Consider the following 15,250-nt stretch of genomic DNA (forward strand, 5'->3'; position numbering starts at 1 on the left):
GCTACTGCTGCAGGATTATTCCTGAGCTGCAGTCAGGTTTGAAGCCCCAGTAACAAAGCTTGCTCAACTCTAAAGCCTCGTCTCTCTCCCGACTGGAAGGGGTCCTGCTCCTTCTTCTCTGCCCTCAAACACCTGCCACTTGTTTGCCTGAAGTCTTTCCATTCATCCATTTATACCAGTCTGAGCGATTCTGAGTGTTTTGTTATTATAACCCTTAGTGTCTCTCTAGCTTCTTTCTTGCTCATCTCACTAAAATTTCTTTTGACTTTAGTGAAGGTTTTGTTTCATCCGATGTAACACACTCCTAAGATCGACTAAAGTATCAGATTTTGTGCTTCCTTTTATAAAATAGAAATTAAAATCTTGAATATTCCAGTGCAGGCTGAGCTGTATGTATCTTCCAGCCTCCAGAAAGAAATAATTTATAGATACATTTTATTTTGCACTTAAATTAATTTTGTCTTCCTAAATATTACTAAGTTGCTTAGTAATTCCTCTTGGCAATTACTCTTTGATGTCTAGTGGCATTTAATGTTGTAAACTGTATTCTCTGGTATAAGCTGCCAGATATATTTTCTAGGTTAATATTCTACCGTTTGTCATTTATTGGCCAGTTTTTAGTTTGCTCTGAGAAAGTGGACTTTCCTTTCTACTAAAAGTATTTAAAAACTTGAATATGAATATGTGCTGCTTCCTTAGCATTTGCATTATTTAAATCGGCACCATTTGTCGTTTAAGTACGCTATTATTGCAAGTCATAGAATATACGAGCCGTAAGTTCCTTGGAATAATGATTTGAAAGGAGGAATAATTGCAAGCTGAAGATAATTCATATTGCACAGGTACAAGGATAAGCAATAATCGCATTTTTCATACATATTAGCCAAATGTAATCTCTTTTTATAACGACAGAGGGAGACGAGCGAGAGTCCGGGTGGTGTAATCTGAAAAGTGACAAGAATAAATCTGTGTTAAGTAGATCTTTTAATCCCGGTAGCCTTGACAGCCGGCGCAGCTGAGGGGAGTGGGGGGAATCGCCGTGGTGCCGGCTGTGCCACAGCCCTGCCAAGCTCTGCTGGCCAGCCCAAGTACTTGTGCTGGGATCGGGTGGCCAACTTGCCTTGTTCCTGGTTGTCTGTCGCTGCCTGTAACGAGATTTTCCAGTGGGTGAGGTCAATGCAAGGGAAAAAAAATCCTAGGTGATCATCTGATATGTCTTAGAGTTTGTGGGGCTTCTTCTGGAGAATCTATCGTTTGATAAGAGTGTATTTGTTTAGGATATAAGGACAAGAATTAATAGATGGCCCACTGGTGATATTATTACTTGATGTGTTTTCAGTGTAGAACAGCAATTTAATAACAAAATGGAGCTGGTTTTAAAGTAATCCCTTAGCTCTGGTGCATCTACAAAACCCTTCAGGTATCTGGTACTGCAGCAAGAGGTCCTATTTCATTTTCTTTGATCAGACACAAGCTATTTTTCAACCTGTTAGTGAACTTAAATCCACATTTTTGTAAGCAAACATGTTTTGAGATGTTTATTTTGATCAGTGTTAAACCTTGTTCAAGTAAATAAAACACTCGGGTATGTCCTGTGCCATGTCCTGAGAGCGTGGAGTCTGGGAAGAAAAAGTCAATATTAGATACTGGGTAGAGTGGAAGGGAGAAAAAAATTCCCGAAAAGAACAGGGAGCTGGGGAAACAAACATCTGCAGCGTGACAGAGGACTGCATTTCTATTAAAGCCACTCGCAGGAGAGCATGGCTTTTTGAGCAGTCTTTAGTTCTTCCAGCGTTGTCCCCCGTGACCTTGGTTGGGTGCTCGGTAGGGCAACTAATGGTTCACCACGTTCTTTTTTCCTGGTGACTTGCCTGTTGCCTGCCTCTGGGTTTGTGATTCCCCTTATGCTGACTTGTGCAGTATTCCTTCAGCCTCTTATCTCGGGGCTTTGATGCGTATGTTCTGAAGGTGGCCACTGTGACTTTGGGTGGCAGCAGATGGTAAACCTTCAGGCTGCCACCGGCTATACTGGTGTTAAGTTGGAAACTTAACGTTTGATGAAGAATCAGTAGTGCATATGAAAGAGCTTTTACTGCAGAAATATCTTTTAATTAAAAAAAATTAGCATACTGAAACATTTGCTAATTTCTGTGCATTTAAAGGATCCTAAAATTAACTGTTTTCTTAAAGCTAGACTATGGTTATTTACCAGGCAGGTTTTATTTTATTTTTCTCCAATTAATTGTACCTACTATATTGAATTTAATTTAATTTATTTTCCACTAAGCTGTTGGGTACACTGTAAATCAAATCTAAGAAGCTAATTTTTTTAAGTAGCTGCTGTCAGCATCAGAATTAACCCTTGACTTATTAAAAAAAAAAAATCACAAGTAGAAAATCCTATTTGGCATCACAGAGAGATATTGCTATCTGCCACTTTACTGAGATGCTGCCATGCAGTGCTGCTGTGTTCACTTGTTTTTTGGGATGTGCCTGAGAGCTGGAGTGCTTGTACGAAATAGGGATGTCTGTGCTGCTGAAGGCACTTATTTACATTACATATTTGTTTGCGGCAATTGCTATTTACCTGTGAGTGTTTTTGGCTGTGTCGAGGTTGTCATCAACGCAGAAAAATAGGGAAAGAACGGGTAAGCAAGTGCCATAAAAGCCAGCGTGATATGTAGACCTTGACTCTGTTCGTACATTAGTATTACAAATAGGATTTTGCCTTGTCTCCTTTTGTGTCACTGTCTAGTTGCTCAGTGCCCAGGAATGCCCTGCTGTGCATTTTTCTCCCTCCCCTCTGCGACAGGATGCTGAATGCTACAACTGACAGCTCATTGTTAGGAGGCATTAAATATTACAAGTTCCAAGCAGTCATCACCGGTGAAACAGGTTCCATCCACCAATGCGAGCTCGGAGCAGCCTATTCTAGTGTGAGCATCTGCTTTTCATCTGCTCGGGAGAAGAGCAGAGTTACGCCGTAGGGTACGCTATGGGGAATCCTGTTTTGCCCCGTCGTGCCATTAGGGTGGAGACTTGTCACTTTGCACTTTAAGAAGGAATCTTAGAAAAAGAATTAGTGAAGCACTCCCTTTTGCAGTGGGAGGGAATTGTGAAGGAATGCAAACAGGAAAGGCTTGCTGGGGTAGCACTACTATCCAGAAATTGGCTGTAAAGCACGAGGCGAAGAGAGTAAGTTGCCATTTGGGTCAGTGGCAGGCATAGTGTTATGCACTTCTGCAGCAGCCTGGTAACACATCCGAGACCTGCTCACCTTCCTCTGTTCTGGATGTGCGATGAAAAGTCAATCAATTATACTTGTGACCATCTCTTTCCTGGTCTTATCCCTTACTGAAATGTCAGTTTTCTGATAGTTACTTACTCATTCATGTAGCCCTTTAATTATTTGGGTGAAACTGGTTAAACCACCTTTTTGTAGTGTGCATGCAGGCTGCCTCTCCTTGAAGCAGGCTCTTGGTTTGGTGGGATCACGTAAAATCTGCAGTCTGCCAGGGCCAAGTGGAGCATCACCAGGTGAATTTCTAGAGTTACTTTTATGGCTCTTCCTGGTGTTCAGGGAGTCTCTTTTGAGGTAAACAGTCTTGCAGAAAGGCCGATATTGAATCAGCAAAGAAAAAATTTTCCAGGAAATTAAGTGGAGCTGTAGGTGATCATCACTGGGGGAAGGCAAGAAGCTTGATGGGAAGGAAAAAGCAAGAAACTAGTTAGTAAGACTGGTTATTCCAGCTAGGTAGTTAACCTCAAAGGCACACAAATATTATTTGTTGTTATTACAGTTATAAAATTGTAGCTGCTGCTTTCATTTTGATGCTCTAATATAACAACAGATGAAGCTAGCCCTAAAGGGACCAGTTGTCTGCTGTATTCCTGTTAGTGGTAGTCGTTCTATATGTTGTCTTATAGGGTGAGGGCTCAGTAATCTCTTCTGTTACACCATATGCTAATACAGTGCTGATAAGCAAGTGTGAAAAATGAAAGGGAGGAATGCATTAATTGTATTTGTGCAATAAGGTATGCTATCAAAGGTAATTATTTCATGACAGTTTTAGTTATAGCAGTTGTTTTATCATGGAATAAAAGATGGCTTTAGGAGACTTTTATTGGAAAGACAATTGTATCAAATTAGTACCAAATTAGATTTTTGTCTTTATAAAGGTGAGCAAACCCATGAGCAGTTTTTAAATTGGTGTCTTCTACTCTACAAATGAACAAATCCTGTTTGAGGGTTAAAGAAGCTATTATTCTGTCCTTTATGCTGACAGCTTCATTACTGATTGGCCTACTGTTGGTATTAAAAAAAATGTTTGGCTCCTTATGATCTTTGTGCATGCAACTATAATATTAATACAGACCACGGAACTGTTCATTAAGAAATGACTTTAAATGAGGTTGATGCTTGTAAATCTGGAGAGATACAGATGTTAAATGCTGCCATTCCTTTTCACATACAGCTGTACGGCTAATAATTTCCAAGTGGCTAAAGCTCTTGTTAGCAAGAGTGCTGGTGTGTTAAGAATGGCCCTATAAATAACTTTAAGAACTGAAGTTGAAGGTGCTTCTTTTAAAGACTATTGTTAACTAAACATTATTGCCAAACAGATGGAAAGCATTCACCAGCCTGATGTTTTTAGGTCTAATTATATTATCGCCAGTCCTGTACGGCTGAGTTGAAGAGGTGTATCCAGAGGCCAATTTATAATCATTTAGCCAACACCTGTTTGGGAGATATTGACAGTCAAAGGGCACATTTAAAAAAAACCTCACATATGTTCTCATATTTATTGCCTCAATGTGAACAGTGTCTAGTTACAAACAAACTTGGGACAAGAAGAAGGAAAGTGACTGTAAACACATAGTTCTTTCCAAACCATTTTACCTTCTTTTGGCACCTCTTGCAAAGCGGCTTTTATTTTTTTCTCGTTCTTTTGGTTTTCTCTATTGTTTGTCAGTTTGTTTGTTTTTAATCTTAATTTGATGCCTTTTGGTTAAGTAAGGAGAACAAAACCAGTTTTACAGTTACTATTTATTCAGGTGGTTTCCACTGTTTCTGGAAGCCCTGGGTAAGAGGCCCAAAAAATTGTTCAGCAAACTTGGTGGCCTGGGGACATTTGTTTTTCCCCGCAGTGCCCTTGACATGGAAACTCTGTGTCAAAAAATCTAAGTAACACCCACTTCTGTTTGTATTTTTTTCACCAGAAAATATAGAACAGCTTATAAACTGTGTGCAGCCTTAGTAAAAGAGGAGATCTTGAGGTGGAGAGGTGTCCCGAGGCCTCCCCTCCTGGCCCAGGCCCCTGGGCCTCTTGCATGGCCCCGCCTCACCTCACTGTGGGCACTGCATGCGACAGCTGTCCTACCGGTTCCCTTGGCGTGGGGAAAGCCAGCATGTCAGCTGGGTGGACTTCTCCTTGGCGTGGGGAAAGCCAGCATGTCAGCTGGGTGGACTTCTCCTTGGCGTGGGGAAAGCCAGCATGTCAGCTGGGTGGCTTCACCTTTTCAGAGAGAGCAGGGCATGGCTGCATTGCTGCCCCACATGGAAGGGAGATAAGGGAGACTGTGTGCTGTCTTGTCCTTCTCCCGATGAATCTAACCCCACCTTGCTCCTGACACGTCATTCCTCTGCAATGTCTATTTTGATGGAAGCAGACTTGGTTGTCACAGCATTTGGCTATTGACCTGGAGTTGCTGCATATTGTCTGTTGAACTCAAAGTTTGGGAACCCCAGTGCTGGCATTCACAGCCCTTTAGGTGTTTGATTTTTTGCAGCCTAAATATTTTGGTGTAGTTGTGTGTGAACATTTATACTGGAAGTTTACAGTGTCTATTGTAAATAAAGAGTGGGTGCGGGCTGTTGTTCCTAGAGGATGGCTGGGCTTGTCTTGGTGCTGCTCCTGTGGCTGTCTTGCTGCTGGCACTTTTCAGGTACATCTGCCTTCTTGGGGTTTGCAAACAATGACCTCCTGAGCATGGTGGTCTGAAGATGGCTACATGAAGGGTTCCAACTCCCTAAAGATGCAGTTTCTGAAATACATATGCACATACATATTTTTGTTTGTTTTATTTTTATTTATAAATAAGTGGAACTTAGTAAGAGGGAACACGTTCTTTAGTGCTCCTCTCATCGCTGTGCTGTGTTTAAAGTGCTCTTAGTAGAGGTGATGCGCTCCTAACAAGGATGCTCTCTGCAGCTGTCAGTGTTCTCTCTGCAGCGAACCCATCCCCTCTTTTCTCCCTACCTGAAGGGAAGTTATAGCCAGGTGGGGATTGGTCTCTTCTCCCAGGCAGTTAGCAACAGGACAAGGGGGCATGGGCTTAAACTCTGCCAGGGGAAATTTAGGCTGGATATTAGAGAGAAATCCTTTACAGAGAGAGTGGTCGGGCATTGGAATGGCTGCCCAGGGAGGTGGTGGACTCACCATCCCTGAAGGTTTTTAAACTGAGATTGGACATGGCACTTAGTGCCATGATCTAGTAAATGGACTGGAGTTGGACCAAGGGTTGGACTTGATGATCTCTGAGGTCTTTTCCAACCCAGTCGATTCTGTGATTCTGTGAAATCCTCTTTTTTTTGTTGTTGTTACCTTAATACTAGTTTACAGTGGCACAAAGGGACTCCCTTGCAGTGGTTTCTGTTGTGGCTTATGAGTGCTTCAAAACAAAAACAGCAGTGGAGGAATGAGACAGCAGTGACTGTACAGTTGATTAAACTTTTTTTTCTGGGGGAGGAGGGCATGTGTGTCGCCACTTTTTACTTTAGCTTCCTAGAAAGAAGCTATTTAGCCACCTCACAAAAAAAAAAAACCAAACCCACAAGAACGCCCTCTGGTAACCCATTGGTAGGCAACACATTTGATGTCTAAGAAGCCTGATGGGGAAAAGTGTTGCACTAGGAAGGTGGGTACAGTGAGGATTTAAGTGAAGTGATGTAGGAAGGTAATGCTATGTGAAGGTTACTTTTTGTGCTTCATTGTGTTGCTACCATTGCACTTCTATAAATTGAGTTCTGCTAGAGTATTGGTTATTTCTGTTACTAAATTAGGATTCATTCTGTAAGTTAGCTGATTGGTAATCAGGTGCCATTCTGGTAGTTCTCTCTACATCCTCAATCATATTTCTTTCCTGAAAGAAAGACTGGTTATCAAATGCATCATGCAGGGCATTTTTTTTTTCTTTCTTTTTTCTTTTTTCTTTTTATTTTTTAGTTGTTTCTTATATAACTGTAAGAATATTCAACATTACATTTAAGAAACATGTTTTGTTACGTTACTCATGTCAAACTTACATATTTTTCTGAATACTTTTTGCTTAGGTTTTGCTTGTAATGGACACTAGAACACAGCAGACTTTTATACTGAAGGTGAGTAAAATGTTTTGCTTCTCTAAACAGTTTGGCCTCCTAAATTATGCTGTCATATAAAGATCAATTTGCATCTAATGTATAGAGTTATGTCTGTGATATATTGTTATGTTAATACATATATCCTTATTAAGTGCACTGGAATTCTTTTTGTTGGTATTAGTTGCTTTCCCTTCCTTTCTCTGTGCTGTTTTACTCGGGTTGCTACTGATTATGGAGGCCAACACCTTAGCAGCCTTTGGTAAAGAACCACCATTTCAATGTGCTGTTTAAAGCATCTGTAGAGCCCCGGTGGCTCAGGACATGCACAGGCTGCTGGTGAAGGTGAAAATTCTCCTTAGCCCAAGTACAGCCACAGCACTTTGTGTTTGGTCTTCCCTTAGCTGAAGAACATGAGAATGGCCAAAGTGGATTCTGGATGGAATGGACAACTCGTCTTATCCAAAATTGCTTTCTTATGTTTTACATCAATAGGCTGTAAATACTGAGTATAATGTTACTGAATGATTGAATTAATGAATAGTTAATTGGGCAGAATAAAGTTTTTTCACGTTACTCTTTTGTGTTTCAGAAAGTGCTCAGATCAAGATCCCAATATGCTCGGAGCATCTGTGATGCTGAGAAGTAGTTTAGTATGAGTATTGTTATTGTGTCCATTATTTCAGGCCCGCCTCGACATGAATTCCACTGACGATGGGAGGAAGGGCTGAAAAACTATCCCAAACATGGGGCTCTAATTAGTTGCTAACATTTTGTAACTTTGCTTCAGGTCTGGCTTACAACCCTGCCTTAATTTTGTGCATCTGGCCTTTGAAATTGTTTGTTTTAAGTATGTTCAGGATTCAGTAAAGCTGTTTGTTCCTCAGAAAGAATTATTTGTGAATATTGTATATTAGAACCTCACTTTATCTACTGGCAGATAGGGTAACATTGAATTTCCCATTTAACTGCTTATGTTTATCAATATTGTAATAGGTCACACAATCGACATATTTTTTTTTCTCTTTCTCTCTCCCCTCCCTTTCTCTCCCCCACATCAATTTTTTCACTTCTGGCAACTTCATCTCTGTGCTACCTCCCAAAAATCATTACATCTCAAGGAGACTAATCCTTTCCTCTCCTTTTTGTTGTGGTGGCTGCTGTCTTTAGTAAAGTACAATGGAAATGTGAGGATTACCTGTAAGTCTAAGGCGTTCTTTTGTCTTTAGAACTTGAATGGAATTTTTTTAATAGTGTCTTTTGGTCAGACACAAAAATAAAATTTAAAAAAAAGGTCACAGGGAAATAACGGAGTGTCATCCTGATGACTTAGTTTGAGAGAGATTCTAATAAAAACATTGACCCATGTAATTGATTTTAATGGCAGCTTTGTGCCATCTTCTGTTCTCTGGAAACGCGCCAGATGCCATCAGCACAGCCTCGGGGGACCGAGGGGCATAGAGCAGCAGATGAGTGGTTTCTCTGAAGCCCAGAGTAACTCGGATAGATTAGTTTGGTTGATAAACACAGAGCACAGCAGGCTCCAAAGGCAACTGAGGGTACAACTGACCTTTTTGTTCTCTGTCAGGGTCTAAGGAAAAGTAGTGAGTACAGCAGGAGCAGAACGACCATCATCCCCCGCTGTGTGCCCAACATGGTGTGTCTGCACAAGTACATCATCTCCGAGGAGTCTGTCTTTCTCGTGTTACAGCATGCAGAAGGTTTGTCTCTCGTTTAAGTATATTGTTGAAAAGAGCCAAAGGTTTAAGTTTTAATCAGTGGTACATTTCCTTGTCAAATTAATCTCTTATATGAAAATAAAATTATTTTCAGTGTGCCGAAGAGATGTCATGTAAGACACCCCACTCCCATCCCCTGTCCCTCCCTTTTTTTCTCCTCATTCTGCAGTGCATCTGATTCCTGCTTCAAATGGCCTCAAATCCTGATGGGTTACTTGGATTGTAGCAATATTGAAAGCTTCCAACTGTTTATTTTCTACAGGAGAGTGAGTGCTTCGACTGCAACAGCTATCTGCAGTATTCACAGTCATCTCTCAGAAACAAAGTCTTTGGCTAATTTTGTAAACTTTGGCTAGTAAATCTTTTTAGCATCTTACAGTTAAAATGACAAGTATTTACACAAGAATTTAGAAACTCTTTGCTAAAAAACCATGAACATTTGCCTATCGGTTAATATTACATAGTTATTCTGATCTGGATTTTTAAGAAAACAGCTAGTGGCATCAGACAGGAGTTCAAAGCAGAACCACGGAGTTGTGCCTTCAAACTGTTTATAAAATTCCTGTTAAATGTACAGGGAACAGGTGGCACAAAATAATTACATTTTGATTTTTCTTCTAACACCTGGATTTAAATATTCCCTAAATGTAATTACCCATATTTGTTTAGAATGAGTGCAGAATATAAATTTTGGCATTGCTAATAGTTCTCTTTTTAGGAAATGTTAATAATTCAGTCAGAATGGATGATGTGAAGGAACTAAGCTAACTGATAGGATAATTTTGTTATATCGAATATTATTTCTTCCTAGTAACTCAGATTTTGGCTTTTTTATGAACAATTTGTCACATGAGGCCAGTTAAAGTTAACTTTATGACATGAATGACTGTTTCCGATATGTGTGACTTAATTTTGCCATGAGCAGCGATGCATGAAGAAAAGCCTCATGTTACAGTGGTGCCTGATGGTGATTTCGAGCTGCTCTGTGCAATGCTCCTTTTCTTGAGGTGTGTGTAGTTCAGCAGAATAACTTGGAGACTCTCACCTGAACTGTAGTCTCCACATAAGCTGGTACATTTTTTTGAGAAATAATATTTAAAAAAACCTCAACCAAACAAATCCCCAAAGAAAAAAAAAACCAAAACAACAAACTGCCCACAACCCTTGTCAGATACCAACTGCCCTTAAGGCTACCATAATCAAAGGATTAGAGATGGGATAATATAATATTTTAAAACCCCTGTTCCTAGTATTCCTGCAGTTTCTGAAGACCTACAGCATTCCTCTTCTTTTCAGGAAGAACATTACCTTTCCAGATAAATGTAACACTGGGTGAGGAAGTAGTGGAATTTAGAAGGAGTAATCAAAAATTTTAAGGAAGGCTTAATGTGATGAGTTGACAAAGATGATCTCCTGGAAGGGAGAAGTAGGAGAAGTGTGGAGACATTGTACGATCAGAGCTCTGTCATTCAACGACAGAAATTTTGCATTAACGTTTGGGAAAGATGGGGTGTTGTTCTTCAAAAGGAGCAACTCTCTCCTGGTCATCTTTGACATGGTCACAAATACAGTGAAATGTGCTTGGCCTGCATGTCTTGCTCTTACCAACACTGGCTGTAACATGTTTTGAGTTCTATGGGGGAAGGATTTTTAATTTACTAAGTGCCTTCTAAATCAGGTTTGTGCCACACACAGCCTTGTGCAGCACTCCACACCAATTTTATCTGCCGACCCTGAAGGTGCTGTCTGTCAAGCATCCTCGTTTTGGCTGGCTGTGCAGCAAACACATACTTGGAGGCAGCCACAGCTTATGTTGCCTTTCTCCCAGCTGTGGGTCAAAGCCATGCAAGTAGGACACATGGGAGGGAGAGCGGTTATTTTGAGGAGAAACTGGGAGAGGAGGTGCTGACAAAATACAAGTGCTTTCTACAGGGAGAGCTCTGAAGGGGAGCAGGGGGTAGGGAGCATGGGAAGAGCTGGGGAGCACTGCAGAGGGCATGAGGGACTGGCAGGCTGTGCTGAGGAGGACGAGGAGGCCTGCAGGGACCAGAGGGGATTTCGGTGTGGGTGAGGGCTGTTGTTGGTAATACATGATACATGGGTTCACTTGACTTAGACACTTTGAGTGTAAGTTATAAACTTCACAGGGTTTTCCCTTATTTTCTGATAAAGCAGCAAGTGGTGTGGAAGTGGATTCACCTCTCTCCTTGTTTGCAAACCACTCAAAAATGATTATGTGCTGTAAGGACTTTTCCTGATTCTCATGGAATTATCAAAGTTAATTTCTTTAAGGATAGCCACTGCTTTCATGAACTTAGTTTCTGGGTATGAAGCAGGCAAAGGGAGAGGAAAAGGTGTGGCATATTCTGTTCTAAACAGGGATAGCTGGTGTACAAATTGATGAGTAAATTTCCAGAGGATACCTATAAAAAGCATATTACAGGTGTAGGGCCTGCTCTCAAATTCCTAACTGAGGCAATAATTTTGTGTTGCGTCTAGGACTGCATAGCCTATGCACCTCAGCTTTTCCCAAGAGACTCATGCTGGAAAGTGGAAAGTGATTCAGGGGAAAGGCTTCATTTTCTACCTCTAAATGAATAAATCATGAATAAAAATAGGGCTAAAGTTATGCTGTACTGTATGCAGGGACTAGTCTTGCTCCTCCCACTGCTGATGGTCTTGATTGCATCAGTCATATGTTAGTAGCACTCATTCTTTAAATTACAAGGATAATATCAGGAATCCCTGTAGTTAAAGATATCTTAAAATTTCCTCTGTCTCAGACCAAATATAAATAAAGAAGGTGCTTGCAGTTAATTTTGGAAAAGGATGAAAGTTTCTAGGACAGTACTTTTAAAGTCATAGTCTCTGAAATTTTATTCCGTGACTTTATGAATGCTCTTAACATTCATATTCCAAGTAGTTCCATTCCAACAGAAAAGAAGATTCTACCAGTCAAATTTGTAAGTGATGGTGATTTATTGTGTTAGGTGTGTTAGCTACACCATTGGGAAGTTCAAGGGTAAAATATTAATTTAATTTGGCAATGGCTTGAATTGTAGCATATTCAGAGGAAGTTTTGATGTTATGTATAGACACTATGTATTTGCTAAGAAGCTTACTATTTCCTGTTTGTAGTAGATTTTAACGGTATTACTGAGTGCAGCACTATTGAGTTTTGTATGGAATTCTGCAAGCTTGACCACAGACTCTTGCTCAAGATGAAGACTTTTTCTCTTTTTTTCTTTTGGTAAATCACGGTGTCATGACATGCTCAGAATTTGTGAGTGAGGTCTTGTGTTCTCTTACAGGCTTTTCTCAAGGCCACAGTTAGAGGCTTCAAGGGTGTCTCAGAAGCACCAAAGGCCACAAAGTTATCTTGTAGCTTTGTTGGAAAGCACTTGGCAAATTCTAGTGTGGTAGAGAGCCAATGTGATGTTAATAAGGCCTTGCTTCTTGGCACTACTAACTCCAGAAATTTTAGAAGCAGATGCTTCAAAAATAGGCTGGGGGGCTTCCATGGGACATCAAAGTTTAAGTGGCTGTTAGAAGCTGTCAAATCTCTTTAAGCATAAACAAGCTGGAGTTCCTATCAATCTGGAGAGCACTCAAGAAACTTCATGCTGAAGAGGCTTGCTGCACACAGGAATTGATAGACAACACGGTAGCATTCTGGCTTGCAAAGCTAGGGATTTTCATTAGGAAGGGAAGTAGAACTAGCTGTAAATATTTGACAGTAATCGGGAAATGTAAGAAAGGTGATATGGTTTTTGGCAAGTGACTTTTTCAGGAGGCTGCTTTGAAATGATAGCTTTTGCTCAAAGTGCACCGGGAAGCGGGAGCTTTGCCTAAACCAGCAAACTTTGTAGCGGAGATTCACCAGCAGCAGTGGCAGCAGCCGTAGGTACTAGACTCTGGTGTTTGTAACTACTGTCATGTTAGAGATTAGGTTGGAGATCGGCTTCCAATTCGCGTGTGTGCTGCAGCCCCACTGTGGCTGCCACTGGGATGCTGTGAAACATTATTATTGTGTTATCATGGTAGTGCTGATGTGTCTGGTTTCTTTTCAACTTAGAAACTCAAGCATAATTTTATGTAGTCATTGTATATTAACATAATGAAGTTTACTAGTAGCCATGTCTTTATTGAAAAGGGGGAGAGTGATTCTAATAAAACCATAAGGTTGTTCTTTTTCCAGTAAGGAAGAATATTAATTCACACGAGGTGTGTGATTACAATTGGTACTTCTGGCCATAATAAATTCTTATGCAGTGATGTAGAGAGCTGGACCAGGTTTTGGATAATAGCTCAAGCAGATGTCTTTCAGTACTGTTTTTCCTTCCCTGTCCTATCAAAATTATTTGGAAGCCCGAAGTGTTCAGTTTGACTTTGTTTGGGCTTTCCTAAAAACAGCGATTACCGCATTCTTAGCTGCATTCCGGTTCTGCAGGAATTGGCTTATATCATCCTGCAGAGTAAACTCACGGGCCAAGCTAGCAAAAGCCATGGATTTATTTTGGAATATGTCCCCTTAGTCAGCCAGTCTTGCAGGATGTGAAGCTGAAATGGTAAGTGTCTGCAAACTGGGTTAGGAAAAATCCAACAGGTCAGGAATTTTTCTTGTCAGCTAGAACAACAACATGGTTAGAAGACTAAATTTGCTGACCTGTTAGGTTTTCTTTTATCCTATGATATGTGCTGTGTAGCCTCTACATCTTGTTCTCTTTAATGTTCCTGCATCAAGTGCTGTTAATAACAAAAACTGCAGAAATGTTTGAGAGAATATAAAAAATGTATGGACCTAACAAGATTCCTAGCCAGCTTCATCACTTGGCCACTTTATGCTGAGATTTCCTGTTGATTGTTTTGGACACTAACTTTTTAGATTCTGCCACTTGAAGCAGAGGTATAATCTCTAGAGTGCTGGAAATGTGGTTAAGTAAGGCACATCTAATAAGTAATTTTACATTGAATACCTGCAGAGAATGTAGAGCTTGGTGACGTTCATGGGCTAATAAAACCAGAAAGAGTGAGCTAGACTGGTTGTAGAGTCAATTCATGGTAGAAGAGAGCAATCTTAATAATTAGTTATGTTAATGTCGTACTTCCAAAATCATATTAAACACTAATAAACTTTAGCTTAAAATGGTAGCTTTTATAGTTATTTAGTGTGTTAGACTATGTGACAATGATTGAAGCATACTTGTTTGGATTGATTTCTGTAATTTTAGTTTTTGTAGATTCCTGATAGTATATTAATATGGCTTGCTAATGGGTTTTCTTGATCTTACACAGCATATGGGGAGAAGGGGAAAGATTATTAGTATGTCATTCATAAAGGCATAATTATATACCCAGATACAAATATCACTCTTGTTTGACCCTAGATTGGACATTTTCAGAAAGGAACAAAATTGTTGTTTTTCACTATAGAACACAATTATTGAATAGCATTTATTTACGTATTTCCACTTGACCAGGAGGCCAGTTTTGAAATATTTGTGTGTAATCATATTTGGACGCAATAAAAGTATTTTTTTGGTGCTTACTTGCATTTAACTCTACATTGGAGTTGCAGTAAGTTGTGATTTCTACTGTGATTTCTGAGCCCAGGTAATTATTAATGAGCAACTTATTTAATAAAAAGTACTGAAGTAATAAACACCAGTAATATGAAGATGGAAATATTTAGCACTTGCTTGTACTAATTAATCTAATGCAGGTAGGATGGGGAGACTTTGTGTTTTATTAAATGCAGTAGTGGCATGGTTGTCAAATAAGATTTTATTGTTTGTTTTGAAATGACCCTGAATAATTCCATGCCTAGTTAATAAACTCAGCAAAGTTATTTTGCAAGCACTGTTCTTAAAATAATTTAATTGAAATTTCTAATAAAATTAATTGTTCTGTTGGAATCTCGAGAGGTAAAATTTAACTTTTGTGTTGCATCTTTTGTCATGGATGAAAGCGTGAGAAAGAGAAGGAAGTCACACATATGCAAAAATATGTATGTTCTCTCATTCTGTTTTCTGCTATTTTCCTTTTCCAGCCATTCCATATCAAAAGCATGGCTAAATGTAAAGCGTAAAATTAGAACAACAACAAAAAAGGTGATTATGGCATCAGCAACTTTTATTTTTACCGAATCAGT

The 15,250-nt window shown here is 39.8% G+C and overlaps 1 protein-coding gene across 5 annotated transcripts in view; it reads left to right on the forward strand.

Annotated features, from left to right (window-relative positions):
• The window catches only part of RPS6KC1 (ribosomal protein S6 kinase C1), a 90,046-nt gene that overhangs the window by 53,721 nt on the left and 21,075 nt on the right, over positions 1-15,250 (forward strand). For all 5 annotated transcript variants that reach the window (XM_065058417.1, XM_065058418.1, XM_065058419.1 and 2 more), the window contains 2 exons: positions 7,334-7,381; positions 8,949-9,081. In XM_065058417.1, the coding sequence (XP_064914489.1) occupies positions 7,334-7,381; positions 8,949-9,081 (181 nt within the window). The remainder of the gene's footprint in view (positions 1-7,333; positions 7,382-8,948; positions 9,082-15,250) is intronic.

The sequence above is a fragment of the Columba livia genome, chromosome 3 (assembly GCF_036013475.1).
Source record: "Columba livia isolate bColLiv1 breed racing homer chromosome 3, bColLiv1.pat.W.v2, whole genome shotgun sequence".
Classification (NCBI taxonomy): Eukaryota; Metazoa; Chordata; class Aves; order Columbiformes; family Columbidae; genus Columba; species Columba livia.